This window comes from Crassostrea angulata, chromosome 4 (assembly GCF_025612915.1).
Source record: "Crassostrea angulata isolate pt1a10 chromosome 4, ASM2561291v2, whole genome shotgun sequence".
NCBI classification, from domain to species: Eukaryota; Metazoa; Mollusca; class Bivalvia; order Ostreida; family Ostreidae; genus Magallana; species Magallana angulata.
The window spans coordinates 40332855-40357060 of NC_069114.1; the positions used below are offsets into that span (position 1 = coordinate 40332855).

The 24206-nt window shown below is 33.2% G+C and overlaps 1 protein-coding gene across 3 annotated transcripts; it reads left to right on the top strand.

The window, feature by feature from the left end:
- Nucleotides 1-2014: 2014 nt before the first annotated feature.
- Nucleotides 2015-23087, top strand: LOC128179545 (uncharacterized). 3 transcript variants are annotated; one of them, XM_052846986.1, is made up of 13 exons: nt 2046-2688; nt 3651-3822; nt 3924-3950; nt 13078-13398; nt 13513-13944; nt 17919-18125; nt 18956-19276; nt 19389-19820; nt 20389-20595; nt 20717-20764; nt 21072-21383; nt 21973-22317; nt 22414-23087. In XM_052846986.1, the coding sequence occupies exons 5-13, from the start codon at nt 13905-13907 to the stop codon at nt 22575-22577; spliced, it is 2076 nt and encodes a 691-aa protein (XP_052702946.1). In that variant the 5' UTR covers nt 2046-2688; nt 3651-3822; nt 3924-3950; nt 13078-13398; nt 13513-13904; the 3' UTR covers nt 22578-23087. The 3 variants fall into 3 exon arrangements, with proteins under 3 accessions (XP_052702947.1, XP_052702948.1, XP_052702946.1); XM_052846987.1 differs by lacking the exons at nt 17919-18125; nt 18956-19276; nt 19389-19820; ... (3 more) ...; nt 21973-22317; nt 22414-23087 and having other exon boundaries at nt 2015-2688; nt 13513-13901; XM_052846988.1 differs by lacking the exons at nt 13078-13398; nt 17919-18125; nt 18956-19276; ... (4 more) ...; nt 21973-22317; nt 22414-23087 and having other exon boundaries at nt 2015-2688; nt 13513-13901.
- Nucleotides 23088-24206: the final 1119 nt, after the last annotated feature.

Genomic DNA, 24206 nt, shown 5'->3' on the forward strand with positions numbered 1-24206 from the left:
TATTTTTTTTTCAATTTTCATTATTTCTAACTCTAGATCTGCTAGATACATGTTAAAGATGAAAAGACTCTCAACTGCCTTTGTTATATCGGGCAGGATATTACTGCTTTGTTTGTCTAGACATAGTTTTGTTCGTTTTTGTATATCTAATTAGAGTCTATTGTTTGTCCAACTTAAGAAAACCCCTGGAACTAACACAGAATATACAAGATATACACAACAGTTGTGTCGTGTGCCCAGGTGCATGTTTGTGTATATCTAATTAAAGTTTATTGTTTGTCCAACTTAAGAAAACCCTTGGAACTAATACAGAATATACAAGATATACACAACAGTTGTGTCGTGTGCCCAGGTGCACGTCAGGGTTTCTAACGGCGTTGAATCTTAGTATGTACGAGTATACGATAAGTCTAGTGATTAAAAGTTAATTTACATTTGTAATTCATTTTCAAAGTATTATTTCCTAGCTCTGGGTTTCAAAAATGTTACGTCTACAAATTAACGATACATGTATGTAAGAGTAAAATCTTGAGGCTCATTAATTAATGTACCGGTGATCATAAATAGGGGTTGATTATTTAAATATATGTATAAGGGTAAATATGTCAAATATACCCGGCCTGGCACATCATACAATTGTATGTACAAGTCATTTGCAATTGCCACATGCAGTAAATACGTCACCGGTAATTGGTAATTTTGTTTGTTATAGAATTGATAGTTTATAAATCATGTACATATAATTACATGTAAATATTTAAACATATTGGAACGGCGCCGCGATCATGAAAACCGGGAAATTGTGGGAAATTGAACAAATACCCTAATAGTATCAATGCATTTAATAAAAGAAATGATTTCATTTTCTTTCTTACATTTTTATAGCTATAAATAAGATGAACGTATATCTACTCGGTTTAAATTTATTAACTACATGTAAGAAAGCCTACTATAGTGAACCTAACGGTTTCCATTTAGGTATAATATATTTTTGTTCACATAAAAGACCATGTTCCGTATTTCATTCTAAATACATGCCTGCATGTAATTTATAAATTAGATATAAGTGATTGTTACAAACTGAATGGTTTGTCAAAATCTTTTCAAGTAAACACATTCAATACAGTGATTCAATATCCACTGATATATAGGATATAAAAACGCTCGTATACATGTAAATTGCCGTGACGCAGAGGATGTGTGGTGATGCTAGTAAACTAAGGGTCCCGGGTTCAATTCTCGCCGTGGCCGTTTTTTTTGGTGTTTTTTTTCATTTTTCTTTCTAGAACAAAAACCGTTTTAATACCTTTTCTTTCATAAAGTTAATACATTTTGTTGGAAATTAAGCACAATATTGAATTAATTTTTTTTTAATGGCTTAAAGGTGGCTTAAAGGTAGCTTAAAGGTAGCTTAAAGGTGGCTTAAAGATCGTCTTTAAGCTACCTTTAAACACCTTTAAGCTATCTTTAAGGAGGAGTTAAAGATGGTCATTCATCCTGTGCTCGCTTTATACAGTGTCAGCTTCGTTTAAATAAATTTAGTACTTTGGTGCATTTTCTTTCGATTTAAACTTTTATACAGTGACATAATTATTCAATCATGTTTTATATACAGTCAAATAAAGTCTAAATTATTCTTGAATGCATACAATATTTTAATCGAGAAGTACACTATAGCCTCGTCTACGAAAAGTATAGTTAAGCTGTTTCAGAGTACAACAAAACATCGCGATTTATCCATTTTAATGCATGTTATAGTTTCGGCACCACATTAACTTATTCCATGATTTTGACATTTCATATCACATGTCGATCATTTCTATAAATTGATTCTTGAATTTAACAGACTTTAGCGTAAATCTAAAGTTAAAAACATTTTCAAAGATAAATTCATATAATTGCAAACGTATAGATACCACACAAAACCTTACGTAATGATTATGAAAGACGCCGGCAGACTATACAAATAAGAATTTTGATCAATTTAAAAATCAATCATCAAATATTTGAAAGACTGAAATTTAAACCAGGAAGAACTTTTACCTAAATTTAAGTGGTACATATAAAAGCGACACACTGCGCATACATTCGCATTTCTGGACTTGAGACATATATAGATCTATTGAGTCGCAAAAGTAACCAAACAAGGATATTCTTTAAGAAAGAGACATGTATTCGCAGAGTAGGAATAATGGTAACAATATTGGAGAATCAGGAGAAGCAAATTTTAACCATGAATGGAGGCAACACAAACCAAAAATGTGTGATGAAGAATATATGCTCGTTAGTAGGACAGAAAGACATCAAAACGATGTCAAAACTTCGTTTAAATTACAGTCATTTAATTATCCCTATAGTCCTACATCTTTATATAGAGAAATCGAAAAAGGTAGTATAACAAATGGATACGAAAACGTTTGTCATTCAGGAGATAATGGGTCTACAGATTCATCAGGCGGTAACAATGGCCCGGTCAGCGATAACAATTACTATATTTCATTGGAGTTTCCCAGTGATATTTATGAAAATGATGGTGACACGTTTCGAACACACAGTGAGTTTGACAGAAGTTCTGTGATTTTAGAGAGATCTGACGATTTTCTAAGTGATAACAAACACCAGCTACGGACGGATAATATTACTGGTGGTACATCTAAAAAAGAGTATATAGACATGAACTTGTACCGGGTAAGTTTGGTGATTTAATAAAATTATTAGAAATCGAAAGTTGATTATTGCTTTAATTTTTTTTTTAAATTCGTTGTTAGATGTGCAAGCGGTCAATTTGACCTGAATCTGCTTTTCTTATTTAAAATTATCAATTCGTCTTTTTCTTCTTCTCTTACATTGTATGTATCGGAATAAGTTTTGGATGCTTTAGTTCGGAATGTACTTTCGTTTGTGTTGAAAATAACTTTATAGCGCATGAAATGGAGTACATACATCGCATTTCATAGCCTACAAAGTATTTAATATGACAAAGATTTTTAACTAACACCCTGTACACATTAAGACAATACAAATGGATAAGTATATGTGAAAACAGAAAATGCATAATCGTATTAAAAAAAGGAAATATGCATCTTTCAACTGATTGGGGGTATGAAAGAAATTATGCATATTATGTATATTTTCTTTAATTGTCAGCATCAGAGTATCCTTAACCACAATCTAGACTTAATCATAAAAAGGCTGATGCAATTTAACAAATAATGAGATCGGTATCAGGTTCTATTTGTAATTGATATGTTGTTCAAAATTAAAAATAGATCTGTTCTGGTTCTCTCCATAATTGGTATCATTGGTCAGTTTCATTTAGTAAAGTTCTGTATTACTTGTTTTGTCTAAAACGACAGAAAAATAAGGTAGTAGATAAACAAACAAATGTGGGCAAAGTTATAAAAAGTTTCAGTTTTTATCACCTATGAGTGTTGAGGACAAACAATTCATTGCACTGTATACATGTCGTTAAAACAAGAAAATAATAATTCTCAATTTAGCTGCGAGGCATCGACTTTTTTACGAAATAAAATTTGCAGACCTCTAGTTTTTTATTGAAGTGCACAAACTATAAGCCATACCAATTTTTAATTTATCACTTCCCTGTTGACCGTTGTTGGCAAAGTAATATCAACTACTTTCAATTGCAGCCCACTATTCAGCAAGACAGCAGAAATTCCTTACAGAGCACACGACGAATCGGATTTCAGAATGAAAAAGGAAATGACAAAAAGAAAAACAAGACTGGTTTTGTTGTTATATCGGGTATACTTTTAATTGCATGCATAGCGGGAGTCTTAGCTTGGTTTCTGGCTAAAAAAGGTGAAGATTGTTTAAAGTGTGTGGTTTTTAAAAAAATATTTTCAGAATGTTTTTTTAGTGTTTTGTTTTGTTTTTTTTACAATTTAATATTTCATTTACAGGAGATGATGAATTTCCTCTCAAATACTGTAAGTTTTATGTAAATATATTTATGTGGTACATTTTTCTTGTATATCACAGTATTTTATAAAACATATGTATTAGATAACTATTATATTTAAAATTGCAACTTAAAAACATAATTAAAACATAAAAAAAACCTTACGGCAATTATGGTCTATTGTCCGGAATTCTCGTGAATTTCACATTATTTACATATCCCCAAGAACAACCAATTTCAAGCAAATACGCAAAGCATCAATGCGGGAATGAGAACTTTAAAAAGTACAAATTGCCCTACCTTTTTCAAGGGAGAATATATAAACAAGTTGTGAAGAGTTGACTATTCTTGTAAATTCTTACCTATATTTTAAAAACCACTGCTCATTCAATGTTAAAATTTACAAAGAAGCTTTTATACATAGGCTATATTTTATATTGATAAAACCTTGAATCCCTGACTGTCACTGGAGTCTTTTAATACATGGGAATAGACATACGCACACATATACAATGGACCTATTTATTGTTCACTGACCAATTTACATTGAGCAACAACATTTAAAAACATGTCTTGCAAATAATATGACTCATATGTTAATTCATCGCACACCATTTAATCTTGTAATTTTACACTGTTTCATGAAATTCAAGTATTGAAACTTTGTGTTGTATATGCCTTAGTCTATCAACATGTAAATAATATGCATTGTAATATTTTTGTTAGTTTTATAATTTAAACAATATTTATTCATATTTTACAATAGCAGGTACATGTATTTGACATAATGTACAATACGATTGGGAAACAAGCCAAAAGGCTTTTACAAATCCATCTCTTAGATAAGAAAAAATATGAGAGGTACAAATTACAAGTACGTACGATGAAATAAAGAATCAGAAAGCTTATATAAAAGAGGAAAAAAAGTCATATTTATATATATATATATATATATATATATATATATATATATATATATATATATATATATATATATATATATATATATATATATATATATATATATATAATGAAGGTAACTATTATGAAGGTAACTATTAAACCATTTTAATAAATTGCCACGTATTCCCAAATAACTAGGAGACCTTTATGCCATACCTTGTCGAAGGCTTTGCTTATATATAAAAAAACCACTACTCTTATCTCTTTGCCTTGATAAATAGCTCGATGAAAACCACTAAAACCACTAGATATACTAAGCAGTTGATTGACAATAGAATCATTAGGACGGAAGCCAGATTGAAATGGAGTTACATGTAATATGGTGTTTGAGTTGAGAAAATTGTATAGGTATTTAAAAATACATCTTTCCATACACTTCCTAAGGACACTAAGCAGGGTTATTGATCTATAGTTGCTCACTGTGTTTGCTGAGCCTTTCTTGTATGCATGAGTTACAATTGCGATTTCTCATTGATTGGGAACAATACTGCATTGCTGAGAAAGATTGAATAGTCTTGTTAGAGGGTAAGCAAGTTCTGATGAAGCTTGTTTGAGAAGCATATGATTTAAATTATCGGGGCCAGTAGCTTTATTAGTATTTAAGATTTGCAAGTTGTCTTTGACATATTGAACAGAAATAATGATATTGTCTAGGGTACAATACGGGTCAAATATTATCGTAGTTTACGAGTAATTCGATATTGTCATCGTCTACTTGCGATTGTTGACAGAAGTAGTCATTGAATGTATTTGCTTTCTCAAAGTTTTCGTTTTCAAGTGTGCTGTTATCATTTAATTTCATTGGTGGATAAGTAGATTTATTACATTTTTTTTTAAATGTAACTTTTTTCAACAACTATTTATTCAGAACTACTGTGACGTCAGCTAGAACTTACAGGACTGGATGGACCCCGTTTGACCGTCTATCGTCGTCTGCATGTTATCCAAAGCAGCTTTGGCCTACACCAAAGTTAAACAAAACTAGAGCCGAGCTCGTTGCAAAGCAACGAGTAGGTCTTCCGTCGCAACTTCGTGTCGCGAAAGGATTGTCCATCAGTCTCATTAAAATACCTCCTTCTCCTGACACTTGTCAGAGCCTGACAGACCCTGTATTGATAAAAGGTCATCTTTACATGACAATTTCTTCTTACGAATTAGAGCTTTAGAAAATTGATTGGAACTCTTCAAATGGAGACAAAAAAAATTAATTCATACCTGTTTTCTATGTAACCTCTAGATTGAGTATTGCACTACTCATTAAACAGATAAAGGCATATCTTTGCTAAGTAGGTGTTTATTTAATTTGTATGCAAATGTGGAGGTCAAGTGGGTATAGTCTGTTATTGATACAGGTCTATCAGAACCTGGCGAGTGTAAGGAGAAGGGAAATGGTTTTTAATTATACTGGATTATCAATATGATAATAGTAAGTCCAAGAAATCGAAAACGAGACTCAATTTCAAAGTATTATTTTCATACCAGGCAAGTTCTTCGTTTAACTTACTTCAAGTTTAGGATAACTTTAAAAAGTACATCATTTATGTACATGTATATAATTAATTTAATTATAATAAAAGTGTGGATGTGGCGGTGGGGGAAATGACCCAAAAATCAATTTTCTAAGCGTTAACTTAAGGGAAATTTTGGTTGAGAGAAAGGGGGCATTGCTCCCACTGGACAATCTAAAAGGTACTGTTAGCAACCTCACAAATGATATCCCCGCTAGGAAAGAAGTCATTACTCACGTATTTCTCTATTAGAGAATAATGGATGGTTCGTTTTCTTTAATAAGTGAGTCAGACAAGGCAGGGTATATTTACAGGTCACAAGTAATCTTTATGACAAACTCTAGCTTTTACTCATTTCCATTAATACAAGATATGACACATGTTTAATATGACTTTGAACTTGCGCAACTGACCCTGGGTCAAGTTCATGACACATCATCGGTCATCAGGAATCTTTACATGAAATAGAAACTCCCAATGTCTCTCCTTAAATGACTTAGGAACAAATCATTACACACCCTCAGGTCATAAGCAATCTTTGTGTGAAGTAAGAAATTCCAAAGTGGACCGGAAACAAATTTTGCACTTTTCCTGCCAGTGACCTTTACTTTGTTCAAATGACCTTGGGTTTAGGTCATGAAGCTTCGTCAGTTAATAAGTATTATTTGTATGAAGTAAGAACACTTCCAATGTTTCTCCATCAGAAAGATATAGACCGGACACGACGTACGGACGGACAAGGTGATTTTTATTTAACCCCCCCCTCAATTTTTTTCGTGGGGTTTAAAAATCTTTTTCGCCCGTTTTGTGCGGCACAAAAAAGACCTATATTTTTCAATTATTTCTATCATATCACATATAAATATACATGTAAATGTATGATTTGTATGCACATTTGAGTTCTTTTCATCATCGTCAGAAAGGATAAGAAACCCTTGCATTACAACCTCATATTACACAACTTCAATGATTTTTTTTATCAATGTGCATATAACAATAAGTAAAATCCCCAAGAACAAATATCTATCGCAATTAAATGCATACATTTTTGGGAGACAGAAAAGTCGCTATATTATAGTCTGCAAGTCAATTGAACTACTACAATTATTTCAAAGAAATAAGAAACTGTCGACACTTGCAGTACTCTGATGATTTAATGACGATCGACCGACTTTATTGCTTAATGTAGTCGTATATCATTACTTCTAATCCTGAGAACAAATTTTATTTAATATTTGACTTAAAACTGTTAACTTATAAAACCAGAGACATAAATAACTTATTAAGTTATTTAAGTCTCTGATAATATATATTTTATTCTGTTCATAACTATAGAAGTTTAGCGTGTTCAACAGGTTAATTTTTTAGCCACATTCTCAGATTACGATATCGCACCTTTAATGTGAGGTTGATTGACATCGAATATTTAAACACTTATTGTTTAACAATTGACCGCTGCATTGAAAGCATCCTTCCAAATGTTACTCAATTATTTATCAATTGCTGATCTGCAGCCCAGGGGCAATATTCTAGGCTATGTGCGCTGTCGCGACACGAGATTTTCGGTTGCACGTGGAGCGGATTCATTTGACTTAGCATAGACTGACCGAATAAACACACGGGTGGGAAGGTGACATACATTGAGGAGAAAAATGTACACATGTTAAGCAGTCGCCAAAAATGGGTCTTCGCCACATTTTGAAAAAAAAACATCCCTTGCACTGTGATCATGAAACCGATAAAATCTAAACAAATCTTGTTTAAAAACTCATGTGAACATTCTAAAAATAATCACTAAATCCCTCAATTCTATCGTGTCAGCCTCTACCGCCAATCGCAACTTCTCGGGCCTTTCTGGCAAGCTAGGAAAAACACTTCGAATGTATTACCTAGGCGTCCATGACGACCCCCCTTTTTTTAAAACTTGATATAATTACAACACATTTTATGATCTGTTGAGATGTGAGCTATATTTCATTAAAGGTATCAATATACACTAAAATATAACACAGAAACGACATACAAAACTTCTTGCCGATACTTATTTTAATGGGAAGCGTCTCCATTTTGTATAATATTCTAACATCCGGTGATGTTAATACATTCGAGGTGTTTTTCCAAACTTGCCAGAAAGGCCAGAGAAGTTGCAATTGCCTCTACCGCATGTGTTAATTTGATATTTGATTTTTTTTATCCTGCCTTGAACGCTTGGAGACTGTTTCATTTTCTTAATTCGGCTAAATAATGCTTCCAATTTTGAGCGCGCTCTCTCTCTCTCTCTCCTTCTCTCTCATTTTATGTGCAACCTTATGAAGACGTCAACTACTTTCTACCATATCTATAAAACCTCTCAGCAGTATCTAGCGGAAATATTCGTGGGTAAATAAAAAAAATCTTAAATTGAAACACAAGTCAATCTTACATGTACCGGTCAAAATCTCGAATAAACAAATAGTTGGAATCGTACAAAATATCAATAAACATGCACGTGTGATCAAGTACATGCAGAAGAACACGAGCTACCGCGGATCACTTGTCCACTCGCGCGGGATCTCCTTGGCTATGTTCTAGGGGTGATCATTTGAAGGTTTAATCTTTGTGGTTTTTCGTTGTTTATTCACTATTGATTTATGTCTGATGATGTTTCTGATTTGGAACAATATCGCTTTTATCAATTTTTAGAGGGGCTTCTCAATTCACATTCTAATGTTTCATTCAATAAATTGAAGGTGAACAAAAAGAAAATAAAATTGAAACAGTTCTTGTATATATATCTTGTTATTAGATAACCGCTGACCTCTAGGTAGTGCAGCCGCGACCGATTTCCTCGGCCGCGGATGAGGGATCGGATAACTTACGTAAAGTTAAAACACACATAAAAAGCTCAGAACCCAGGAAGATTTACGATGTTTGCAGTATGATGAATAAACTCTAATTAATATAAGTTTTTTTCCCCTTTAATCCCACAGTTGATCTATCTGTCTGATACTGCTTCAGTTCGAGTTTATGATTAAACAGAACGATTTCTTATTCTATCGTTTAATTCAAATTAAGAAGAGTAAGCTTTAATGTCATTGTGTACGATTCTTGTGTTTGCTGCTAAGTAAAATCACATATGACAGACGCGATTCTTGTGTATTAGATAACCGCTGACCGCTAGGTAGTCCAGCCGCGACCTTGGCGATCGAATTTCTCGGCCGCGGGCGAGATGGGTTATGTAATGGCGCACACAACTAAGAATTTAGGTCGATTTGAAATGTTTGCAGTAAAATGACTCAAATCCATTTCATGGAAGTTATTTTTTTTTTTAATCTAGTTTATGTATCTCACTAGATAAGAAAAAGAACGTTTATATTTTCTCGTTTTTGTTTTTCTTAACGGTTGTCCACTATAGGACCTAAACAGAGGTTACTCCAAAAAAAAAAAAGGCTGTAAGAATTAAAAACATGTACACGTCGTATACTTTTTAGACACTTTTTCAAATGAATCAAAGCATCCCGTATATGCTGGAACACTTTCAGCTGTTAATATATGTACGTTATTCGCACGAAGACGATTCGCTTACTTGCCAAATGAATACAGGTACATGTTAACAAGACAAGCTTTTTACACTTATAATACGCATTACCGGTACAAAATAGTTTTGTAACGACATTGATAACACAATAATGAACAACTTTTCTATCGACAGCTATAGCGAAATATTAACCATTTTTGAGTTATAAAGCGAAGAATTTTAAGTGCTCTTGACCCCTAATTTAAGGGGCCAGCCCTTTTTCAATGGTGTCAAGTGAAAGCCCTTGACATTTTGCACATATTTTGTTCTATATGTGTTTAGAGAAAATTTTAAACTAAAGAGCTACATAACAAAAACAGAACAAAAAATCAGCATTTTTTGAAACACAAATTCAAATTAATTTTTTGAAACTTTAAAGGAGGAAAATTGTAAAAACAAAACTCGGAGGACAACGTTCAAACTCTCTTTTTTGAAGATTTGTGACTTTGTAACAGAGGCTGTGAGCGGTTTCAGAGCCTTTGCGTGCACAAGAATGCCTATATTTTGGGGAAAAAGGGGAATAACTCGGTACCGGAAGTGTCGATATCAACGATTTTCCATAGATATTGAGAAATAGTAACTACCAATAAGCTCTGCAAATTTGAACTTTATAGGACAACAAACAAGCAAGATATTTGAGTTTTAAAAAACGTCTAGAAGAAAAAAAAGAAGAAAAAGAATTACCAACAGAATCAGTACAAGGTCTTCCGTTGAAAACGGAAGACCTTAAATACCTCTTAGTCGAATTCGAAGTAAAACATGGATTAAAACGGGGTTTTCTTTTAAATGATCATTTAATTTAGATTTTACTTAACTGAATATTGCAATTCACTTGGAATTTTCGGCCCCCAGTTTTATTTGTAATTGATTAATAGTTGACGAATTTGGAATTGGACATATTGTAAACAGCAAACTACATCACTGATTTGTCAAAAGGTGAATGGGTCAAAAATAAAACTACACTATAACCATGTCCAGTATCGTAGAACATTAGACACCCACAGCGCTACTTAAGTAAGGTTTATGGCAACGACATCCTTAATTGAAGTCTGTGTAGAGGTCAAATCTAATTGGCAGTAGTTCGTTGTGTTTTTATAAAAAAGTCAAATACAGTCATTATTACAATTTTTACATGATTAATGAAAAGCATTAGTCTTACTTTTTTTTTCAATTTTTCCCGTTCATTTCTTTTAATACCGGAAGATGAAAAGTACGCATTTTAGCTGCTTCAATTTACACCAATCAAAATCTACGGCTCATAAATAAGAATGGCTGCGGCCAACTGCAGAACATGTTTTTGTGAGCTGGATACAAAATCCCACAGAACTACATTCTCTAATTGAAGTACAACAGCTGTAGGAAGTGTTGGGAATGTGCTGTCGTCAAGAACGACGGTTTGTCAAAGTATGTGTGCAGCCACTGTTATTCAAAATCGAAGAAATTATCAAAAGAAGATTTTGATTTAATGAAGAAGTTGGAGGAGTTGAGGAAGGAGAAGAACGAACTTATAAAGTCTATGCGTGAACATTTAAAGAGAATACAAGCTATACTCTGTCCAAAGATATCATCGATTTACTATTGCCTAGCTCATTACTCAATATTTATTAATACCTCATGGTTTAAACCACAGGGGCTCGCTCGGTTGTCGGATAGTAGAGTTTTTTTTTCATTTTTTTGTTCCCAAGGACAAAATGATTAAAGTAAGTAATCTTAAGTGTATTTCTGCCTATTGCATTGACAAATATTCACTTTAAACCCCTGTTTTGGTCATGTTTAAAAAAGTGTATTCAATGTACATTTAAAAAAGTTCAGGGACGACACTCGCCATATTGGATTTATAAGGGGTCCTCGGTTCACGCTATGTTTTAAACAATTTTTCCAATTTCTCCAACGATTTCTGATTAGATCTAGGTTGGAAAAGAGTCAAATTACTTATCCCTATCGTCTGTCTACATCCGTGTACCGCAGGATAAACGCATCGTGTTGAAATGTACTAGATACTCGCCAAACTCATCGAAAGCAACGGAAGTTGATGCAAACTCTCCATATAATGGCTCAGGAGATCCGAAAGCATACGATAAACCAACATGTTATGTTTTAAAATATTTAAGTCTTCGAAAACACAGATCACTTTTACAATCACAACTTTTTTCACAACCTTCACAACAGTCACGAGATGGTATTATCGTTTGTTAGATAAAATATATGCTTCACAAAGGAGTTCATGTCTACATTTACTATCGTCTTTATGCAATCGAACAAGCTCGCTTTCCACCCTGTTGATGTGACTTTTTTATGCATTATCTGTTCATCAGATAAATGTCCCTCCCTCCCTGCTCTTCCGATCTTCTGCAAAAATGTATCTAATTTTCTTATTAGTTTATAAGGGAGAGCATGATGCACATTGTGAAAAGTAACGCCCATACCTGCAGCATATGTACAGATCGAAACTCTGATATTGCAATCTTTACTTGTGTCTTTGGAAATGATTTCTTTTACTTTCTCACCAGTCTTGCTATAGAAAATTTAAATAATTCACAATCATTTCTGAAATGTTTCACAAAGGTTGTGTAGACTTTTGATACATCAAAAATACTTTCACAGAAGACTATGTCACTTAGTTTTAACTGTTAAACTCTACACTGTAAAATAGCCATCTGAAAACTATTTCTAAATAGTCAGAATTAGGAGTACATACTGAAGTGATTTTAATGGTCTCCTGATCTGATGAATCTTACATGTATATGATATTAGATTTTTAACGAAAGCATAACATTTTCATTATTATTTTACGCTGACTAGGTCCAGATTTTGAAGTTAACGAGTAGAGTTGCTTTTGAACAGATTGACCGTAGCTCCCCTATGTTGGCGAATGCCTCTCGAAAGGGCTCTTCATCTTTATCACCTTCACCCTAGAAAACAATACAAAAGAATGAAAATCTTGCTGAAATGCTTATTGTAAGAAACAACATCTTCACTAACCAAGGGTTTACGATCCACTCTGCTACTTTAAGTAGCGTCTAGAAGAGTGGATCGTAAACACTTGCCTAGAGAAGATGTATATAAGTAAAAATCTGTTTTCTTAACAATTACAAAGCATTCACTCACGAAACTTGCTTCTGTTACAGACATAGCCTTTGAAACCTACAAACTAGAGTCTTCAATCGGGAGCCAGGTGTCGGTGAAATGCTTAGCACGAAATACGATTTCTATTAAATCAATTCTTATACGAAAAATAGAAAATTCCGTAAATACCACGGTGGCAAAGGTTACTCTACCAGATACGAAATATCATGTTGATGGGGCCAATGTCAGCTACACAAACAACTCGTTAACATTAACATTTTCTTCACTTACTTGTTCTGATGATGGATATTACAAGTGTATTGCAATTAAAAAGGATGAATCGCAGATAGAATCCCCTGTATATCTTCACGTTCAAATTAAGAGTACGTGCTATTAAATTTTTTTTGAAATCATAATGGCCAAGTTCAATTTTAGCATATTTATTATAATCATGAAGTGCAATGTTTGTTTATATTAAAAACAAAAACTCTTTCCAGACCCTCCGAAACACGAGGCAGTGACATTCATCTTACATCTCGACATCAAAGAGAATAAATACGACAGAAGCAACGTTCACATATGCAGTGGAGACGTAGGATATCCTAGTGGTCTGGGTTACCTATCATTAAAATTCACAAACCCAACAACAAACGCTAGCTTTACATACGACAAAATGACAGTGACAGACGACATGAAAATGTCTTTAGAACCACCGCTAAAATTCAAAGTAAGCCTGGCAAGTGGACTAAGCATCATAATCGTTGAAGACAATTAGCCAGACGTAGTCAATTGTACGAGGGAGAAAGAAATTAAGTTTTTAATCCAATCAACAAGAGTCTGGAATAAAGCGAATATTCGCTGTAGCGTCATAACTGAAGCCGGTGGAGTTATGTCTACCTATGTCGAAAAGCAAATTTATGTAATTCCAGGTAAGCAACTCTTTTTCATTTATTGCTTGATAAACTGTCGTTGCATTAACATTGATTCATAATGGCGAAAGACCAAGTCTAATTTGAAGTATAGTATTTACATTATAATTATCTGAAGTGAAATTGTAAGTCTATATCGGAACAAAACAGCCATCAAAAGTTAAAACATGACATACAGTACAGCTCACGAGTATCCCGACAAAAACACAGACCACCGTGTTTGAAAGTCCACGCTGAGCGTGGAAGAGTCGGTACCTTTGATCTATTGTTCTCTGTTACGGCCACGAAACGAGAAAAAACACGGTGCGACACGGTGCAACGCGATGCAACACGGACAGTAACACGGTGTAACACGCGGTATTTACCTGTGAAAAAAGGAGGATTTAGGAATAAAACTTATAAAGAATAAAATATTAATTGATGTACGTAAGAGAATTAAAGAAAAAGACAACGAAATAGAAATAAATAAATAAAATTTTTAGTCACGCAATTGTCAGACGTATGCGATTGTTACGGTTGATTTTTGTTGATATTAAGAACAAAAAAATCGATATCGCCCACATAAAGGTTTGATCAAATAAAACACTAACACTTTATTTTCCTTTTTAAAATTCAAATAAACTGTTCCATAAGTTTTTGTTTTTGTTTCAGTCCGTTTTTAAACGTTGTAGTAGTCGTAGTTGCTGTAGATTGGCAGTTTCAATAGTGCATAGAATCATAACTGTGATCTTCTCTCACTTATACTCTATTCAACGATAACAAATCTAACTGGTTGTTGAAAACAACTGTACTTTCTCTTAATAATATAATTATACAGCTTTATATTCATATTTTCAAATATTCTTTCTTTTATACATATGTGTGATGTACTTGTCCATGTAGTACCGCACGGTATATATTCATAGCGCTTAGAATCCGTGGATCGGTACTTGATAATTTGTTATTTCATCTTTATAAGCAACTTGAGTTTAGAAATTATTAGTGTTCCAAGAAATTACTCAGTACTGTTTGATTGTTTAATGATCGTCAGAGAGAGAGAGAGAGAGAGAGAGAGAGAGAGAGAGAGAGAGAGAGAGAGAGAGAGAGAGTGAGAGAGAGAATACTGGCATGAGTTTAATTTTAAGTACATTTCACTTGTAATTCAGTGTAATAAGTTAGATTTATAGTTTCCCTTATATTGAACCCTTTTCCCTAAAATTGCGATAGAATCTATGCAGTCAGAGTTCACATTTTATCCCTGTCAATCAAATCAGCCCGCGAGATAGACCACGTGCTCCTTCCATGCCTTCCATGATAAGGAATAAATGTCGTTGTATTGTTTTTTTTAAGTCCGCAAAATAGAAAAATGTTAAACAATGAAGTATTTAGTGTTTTAAATGTTTAGTTTTTTTCATTCTTATACTGCATGTATGAGGGTTGGAATATTGCGCTGTAAAATTCTCTCTCTCTCTCTCTCTCTCTCTCTCTCTCTCTCTCTCTCTCTCTCTGTACTTTTGTCTTTTATGCAATCATTTTAGAATTATAAGAGTTCTATTTGTATGAATTTAATTCATTTATTTTAGATCCATGGTTTTAATAACGATTTCAACACAATGAATAGAAGTTTGTAAAGTATAGGATGTAATAAGATTTTTCGTTAAAATTTCAACGCTATTTCACATCACACATATTAGATTGGTTATAAAGTAAATAAAGTTGTGTTTGTTATAAATGCTTGCAAAAAGTTACCGGTATCATCTCATTCATCTTTTTAATCAATCAGGTTTTTTCATACATACATGTATGTGCACCCGGTAAATAATTTCTTCTTTGTGAAATTCCCGCATTTATAGAGTTGCTGAATTCGGAATTGTTCTGTGGATCCACGCGCCGATTGTCTTACGTGTAGTAGTTTGTGTACACAGCTACAGACAATTTTTTTGTTTGTTAGAGATAAGGAAAAATCAGGGAACTAACAAAGAAGAAGTAAAATATATTCAGACCATACACACGACGGGTTGTGATGAGTTACCAAACAGGTGTCCGTGGAAAGGTGTGAATAACAGCATCTCGAGTACACCTGTTCAGACGTCCAAATATACACACAGTTAATTGTAAATTACAATGACACCTAACAAGACAGACAATTACACCTGTTGTGTATAGAACCCAAGATGAAAGACAATGTTGTGTATCTGATCAGCTTCCGTACAGGTGTATCGCACGAGTGATTTTTTCATATGAAATCAGTGGCGTAGCTACCATGTATGCTTATATGCCTGAGCATGCACATCATTTGGGGGGAAAAGGAAGAAACTCAGTAAAAAAAATAAATAAAGAAAAAACAAGAATTCAAGTATTAAGGTCCATACTTAGTTATCTCTTCAACGGTTTCCGTCACCCGGTCCTACTTTATCCGGAATCAATGCTAAACAAAGACGTCTTAAGTACCAAATATAGACACGCAATGTGGTCTTACAGTATCATAATAATTATTAAATAACAGTACACAATGCATGTACCCAATAAAGCACATCATTTAAACCCCCCCCCCCCAAATAGAATATCACAGCTTTATTGAGATATTCATTAGCATAAACCAGGTGAAAAAGAACTTAAGAATAAAAGCTTTGAGTGGGTCAAAAACAAGCGTCAAAAGTTTTTTCTTCTTTTAATAACCTTTTAATAAGTTTTGTGATTTTATGCCTAAACTATAACCAAAACAATTTTAAGTGCCTAAAAATGCTTAAATAGTGAGCATTCCTTTCAATTTCTGCGATGATTGTTAGTGTTAAAAGTCGTCAGAATTCATGAGCTTCCGGGGCCTTCGCCCCCTGGGCCCCCACCAGGCTTCGTCCTGGACCCACTGGCAGTTTAAGCATGCACTTCGATTCTGGTTTAGCTACCCACTGGAAATCACCGCGCCATTACCAGCTGTACGGAAATAAAGTTGAAAGTTATTTTATGAAATGCGATTTTTTGTTTATTTATTGCTACATTAATAGCTGAAGTCCAAATTATTCGAGTCACCGGTAATATGGGGTTGTTATTTACTACAGCACATCAACATGTTTTTAAACAAACATGATCTGAAATGTTTTCATTTCTCATTTTTAATTGGTTTAAAGTAAGGCTGTAAATTCATTAATAGATCAGAAAGTGTTTTCAGATATAACAGAAAGTAAGACGTTTAAGCTCCCGATATTTTAATCGGATCGTCAGTTACAACATCAAGCGTGTTTAGAAAAAAAACCCGATGAATTAAATTGATTTGAATTTTGATTATATATCAATTGATTATTAAATACATTTGATGAATTTATTTCAATTTATTTAAGAACAAATGAATTAAAAGGTACCCATTTACGTCGGGTTTTCAGATCACAAAAAAATAACTTCACGTTGACAGCCCCGACAATTTTCTGGGTCCGTGCAACTTAAGTCGACATTCATTTTTTTTTTTAAATATGAAAAGGATATATATGTTTCAACCCTTGTTTAGCCATAATTTATTTATTTCTAAACATACGCTATTTCTATAAACGTCTCAGGTAACAATATCCACGGAGTAACACAGTGGCCACGGAGTTACACGGGCGGCCACCGTGCGACACGGTGCTTTTTCTAGAATTTTCCAATACACATACACGGTGTCACACCGTGTACACGGTGCGACACAGACCGTTTTCCACCGTGTTTTTTACACGGTGGGTGTCGGGATACTCGTGAGCTGTACTGTAGATTTATTGATTTAGCTTTACAAATATAGATTGTTACTGCTAAGATAATTGAAGCTTGCACATTGCAACAGCCATAATTGGTAAATGTTTGGACGTTCCCCGTCGAAAAAATCAAATTATAAATGTGGTCCCGTCCTAAAATAATCTTTTTCTGCAACTTAATTTTAATTCGAATACAAATGTCAGCACTCCAAATATTCGATATATATTTGAATGTAAAACAAGAATACAAATTATATGTGCTCTTACTTACAGATGCTATTTGCAACGATTCCAATGGATCTGATGTGTATGTACCACATGAAAAAATAGATGGTTGTAAATCATACGTGAGATGTTATAAAAATATTCCTACGGGTCAGTTATGTGGACATGGGGATTTGTGTTTCGATCATCAAAACAAGTATTGTAATTGGTGTGCAGACGTTTCTTGTGAATCTGAAATGAGTCCAACAGCAGACGGTAAATATATGAATACTTAATAAACTTTGGTTAAGTAATTAAAATTTAAATTTAATATCATATAAGCGCTTGCGGTTCTAATCATGGTCAATGGTCTAAAACATGATCAATCATATCTACTCTATTAGTAGTAATCAATTAATGTGTATATTTAAATTCTCACCCCAGTAGATAATGACATACAACGACTATATCAGCTCTGCCTGCGGTTCAAAAAATACAATGACATGATTTGTATTTAGTAAACTTCAATTGTACTGCATTTGTGTATTTATTAAGTCGGTGACTCCTCACTTTAGAAGTAAATAGAAACCACTGATTGCAGGAATTAAACAAATAAGTTCAAATCATATTTAAATAATTTTTCCTGACATTTAGCAATCTCTTTATGACAAATCATATCATATATAATTTCTTAATTTTAGAATATTTCTTTTCCAGTACTTTGACATCGGAAAACTCCCACAAAAATACTCAACAACTTTGTAATCTGTGTTTATCAATATCAAATAACATTGCCTCTGTCTGTCGATAACTTTACTTTTCTTGCTCTGAAGTCGTTTCATTAAATTAATGCATACAATGAATTGAATAATAAAAACTATAATGTAATCAATTTTTATATAATCATTATCTTTTATTTTACTCCTGAGCAGCCCTTGCCTTTTTTTTAATTTTTGATAATCCTCATCTATTTGCATTTTAAACGAACGATCATCTGACACAAACATCTGATTATCGATTTATAAATGTTAATCAATGTACTTATTCATTGTGGCTTTAAAACAATTTAGGAATAAAGCAAATATGCACTAATTATTTTTGTTTAGATGTATCCTTTGAAATCTACAAACTAGAGTCATACATCGGAAGCCAGGTGTCAATGAAATGCTTAGCACACAGCGCAAATTCTATCAAAGCAATATTGATACTGAAAATAGATAGTCCTGTGAAACACATGGTGGCAAATGTAACTCTACCAGACATGACATCCCACATAGACGGAACCACAGTCAGTTTCACAAACAACTCCTTGACGTTGACGTTTACTTCAACAAACTGTTCTGATGATGGACAATACACATGTATTGTCATTAAAGAAGATGAATCGCAGATAGAATCCCCTGCATATCTTCGTATTCAACTTAGCAGTATGTGCGATTAAATTTTATTTACAATCATTATAGTCAATTTTACTTTAGTGTATTTATTATAATCATGAAGTGCAATGTTTGTTTATATGAAAAACAAAACTCTTTCCAGACCCTCCGACACACAAGGCAGTGGTATTCATCTTAAATCCCGACATCAAAGATGACAAATACGACACTAGCAAGTTTCACACATGCAGTGGAGACGTAGGATATCCTAGCGGTCTGGGTTACTTATCATTAAAATTCACAGACCCAACAACAAACGCTAGCTTTACATACGATAAAATGACAGTGACAGAGGACATGAAGATAGCTTTAGATCTACCGCTTAAGTTTAAAGTAAGCCTGGCAACTGGACTAAGCATCATAATTGTTGAAGACAATGAACCAACCATTGTTAATTGTACTAGGAAGAAAGAAATTAAGTTTTTACTCAAAGCAACAAGAGACTGGAATAAAGCAAAAATTCGCTGTAGAGTCATTAGTGAAACTAATGAACTTAACTCTACCTCTGTTGAAAAAGAAATATATGTTATTCCAGGTAAGTAACCTTTCCAGTTAAACATGGTAAAGTGTTAAAACGAAAACAAATATTGATTGATATTCATTAAAGATAAATTATTTAATAAAACAAACACTCTTAACAAGGACATACATTTAATTTAACTCCCAAGCAGCACGTCGATATCTAAACATGATCATATACCGGTATATTATAATATGTTTTACCGCAGTACGGTTTAACTAAGAACGGGTTTCCAAAGATAAGAATGAAACAAAAAAGCAATTTGAATCTTTTCAAGATGTAGTGTCCAGCATTTTAGCTAAACATCTTCATCATGTAGGCGTTTTACAAGTGGAAAATCAAGATTTTGAGGCAAAAATATATTAATCATTGCATTGTATTTAAACTTTTTAATATCAGAATTAATTAGACACAAAATCTTCTTTTTAAATGATGAGGACATGACACAAAGTCAATTACTCCGGTCAAAAAGTGCAAGAATATAGGAAATGATAATAAAAAACAATGTTTTAACGCCTTGCTTTCGTTTATTAAAAGAGAATAAAACAAGAATACACGATATATATGTTCGTTCTTTACTTAGATTCTGTTTGTGATGGTTCAAATGGATCTGACATCTATGTACCACACGAGAAGATTGATGAATGTAGAACATACATAAGATGCTTTAACAACAAACCAACGGGTCAATTATGTCAAACGGCGGATTTGTGTTTTGATCACCAGAAAAATTATTGTGATTGGTGTAGAGTCGTTGCCTGTGAATCTGAAATGAGTTCAACGACAGAAAGTAAATGACGGAAAATGTTATCCTTTTCCATAATGAACCGAACGTCAATATTAAACATATGCTACAAGTTAAAATCATGTTCCAACCTTAATTTTTTTTTTATTTTTCTTCAATAAATTAGGTCAAATGACAACTACATCTTCCCTGCCTGCGGTTCCAGAAATACAATGTAAGAATTTTTTTTTACTACACTGTGGATTATTATTTTAATAATTTACAGTTAACGTTGTTTTTGCTTATCTGCTTCTTTGGTTTTATTTATGTAGCAAGTATATAGGAAAAACATACTACTGGTCCCAGTTTTTTTTATCACTTTTATGGTTTTATAATTTCTTTGACAACTATGACAATATCAAGCAAAATAGGAGACATTAGAATTTTGTTATCGTTATCAATGTTGATATAATCGATGACATGTTACTTGATTCAGACTGATAAACATGAACTAAAATTCGTTGAAATGCATGTAACTACAGGTCCCCTTTTATCCTGCAAACCATCCTCAGTATTTGAAATGGAAACCGGCGATATGGTCTGTGAGCTGAACACATCAATGACGTATGAAAATATTACTGTAATGAAAAATGGTCAAGCAATCATGACGGTTTATCCAAATGGGACCAATCACTATTTCTCGGATGAAACTGAGAAGTACGACAGCACAGTTGGGACATCTTTTACATTTTTTATAAAAAATGTATCTTGTTCGGACGAAAATGAGTACACATTTACTGTGGAGGTTGGTGAAGGAGGAAGCTGCTATAAAACTGCCTCTTTGGAAATGAAAGGTAATTATATTATCTTATATAAAGAGAAAAAGAAATAAAGCTCATACCCTTAGTTTTGAAATTGATGACATCTGGAAGTAGTTTATTAATCTGCCATCCTTATTTATGTTCGCTTCGTTATCCATGTACATTTTAGTCAAACGAAGCATTGTTATTAGTCTAGACATTTATCCGATTTCTAAAATTGAAAATATCATGACTTGCCGAATGGATAAAGGCTGTGTCTGTTCACTTTTCAAGAAAATAGCCCAACTGTCCTAGCGGTCTAATTTATATGATAAGATTTTATGAATATACTTGCATGTATGTTGGTCATATGGTCAATATGCATATACGCCATTATAAAGACAACTCACAAAAGTGTGGCCTCAATTATAAGATGAATCTTTTGCAAACATGATGTAATATTCTTCTAAATTGGCATCATCTATAGACGTACCTTAAATTGAGCCCCTCGCTATTTTAAAAGCACTAGTAGTTACTGAATTAGCAGTAAATCACAGAGACAAACACAATATCTAGAATTTCCTTATTTTCATAGAATTAATCGTATTGGAAATTTTCGTCAATAATTTCTCTTTGTTTAAAGCAAAACCAGGAATACCAACACTTGCTATAGACTACAGGTGGACAGAGGGAACCAATTTAGGAATCCATTCATGTACTGGGAGTATTGGTAACCCTCCTGGGACAATGACATTAGAAATACGAGATGGAGAAACTGGGAACTTTACAAGTTTTTCACCATCTACCAAATCACTGAATACCATAAAGGAAAATTGTCATTATGATGCAACATTAACCTTTTCAATTAATTTTAACACCGAAACAATCCGAAGTCACTACATCCGTTGCGTTGCCAACAACCAACAGACTCTATTGATTTCTGAGCCTCCATTCTATTCAAAGGAAGTTTTTGTCAATCCGCTTCCAGGTAAACCAATTTTGTTAATTTTTGTGACATAGACAACGAAACTCATTAATTAATTTGCATGCCTAAAATGATATATGATCATATTTTACTTTTTAGCAAACGCTTGCTTTGAAAATGGACTTCATCCTTATCCAGGAGATTGTACACGATTTTTAAACTGTCATGGTAATATCACAAGTGTTACGCTGTGTCCATCAGGGTTGTGCTATAAATTAGCAACAGAAGCCTGTGACAATGATTGCACAAGGTGTAGCACATAGTATTTTTTCACTTCTAAATATATCAGGTTTTTTTTTTATAAAACGCAGCAATAATGAAAATTGACCCGGCTGTCTTTCTTGAAAATACCAAATGAGTTACTTTTGTACATTAAACATGTTTTGAATTTGACAAAAGAATGCTCCACATATCATGGCAAAGGGGGCTTATTCGACATTCCAGATTCGATATTCAAAACTCAGCATTCCGAGAAACAAAATGCAGCATCCAATCATGACCATGATTTTGTAGGAATAAATCTAAGCCGCATCAAATTGTTTCAAAATAAAGATCATACGCACATGTTTTGACATGCATGCAGTTTTAAAATTAACTCTGATTAAATGGTGTTTGAATTGTTATTCGTTGTGTAAATAATTCGGCTAGTTAGAATATCATTTTTTCATCTTTTCTGCAATCTGGTTTGAACAAAAACAATAAGCACAAAAAACCCAAACAAACAAACAAAAAACAAAACACCACCGCATTTATATATGGGTTGTTGTTTTTGTCATGCAATTGCTTGAAATTTAATATATACACACACACACACAAACACACACAAACACACACACACACACACACACACATATATATATATATATATATATATATATATATATATATATATATATATATATATATATATATATATATATATATATAAAACATCTTTTATTTCTTAGAACAACTTTTAAAACTATTTTGAATTGCATTGAAATATCACCCACTGTCATGAATAAAAATAAACTATTAATAACCCCGACATAATTATGCACTGGATGTTTTGTTCGTTAAGTTAGATGTTCAAACTGTTTGAACAGAAGTTGATTAAAAGAATGAGTCAATAGGTCTATATACGTGTATTTTGGATGTTGTAAAAATATTCACATAACTGAAAGGCTAATTAAATTAGCAATGTATCACTGAACAAATTGTTTTTTTGTTGTTTTTTGTGTATGAAAAATGAAAATAACAAACCAGCAAACATCTTGAAAATCCATAAAGCAAAATACAAATTAAAAGCAAAGCAACACGGACCTGTAAAATGAGAAAGATGGCATTAGGTGCCTAGGAATAGAAACCATCCCTTGTTGACCGGTCGCACCCGCCTTGTGCTCCTTGTCACAATTGGACAAGTCATGTTTGAGGTAAATGTTAAATTCGAGAAAATATCATAATAGGGAAAAACGAAACGTTAATAATTTGATTTATGTGTGATTACCAAAATACAAACCTTGAGCAAACACGAACCTTCATTGCAATGGATGTGGGATCAGGTGCCTATGAGGAGTAAGCGTCCCCTGCCCAGCGGTTGCACCCGCCGTGTGCTCATTTTCAAGGTCATGAAAAGGGGAAGAAACCGTGGTCAATCTGGCGTTTAAATAATGGTCTAACAAGTATGGAAACGTCATGCCCACAAGGAGATTGTATCGACCATAGAACTTGCGTAAAGATGATTTTAGTCCATGCTCTTAATATTGTTCGTTCAACTTGTTTAAAAATTTGTTCGTATTCTTGTACATTATGATATCGCATTACGAATAAGCTGAGAGATTAAAACTTCATTAGCAAGTGGTGGTGGTTTATTACTACATAAGTAAGGAAAGTTGACGATGGAAAAATTAAAA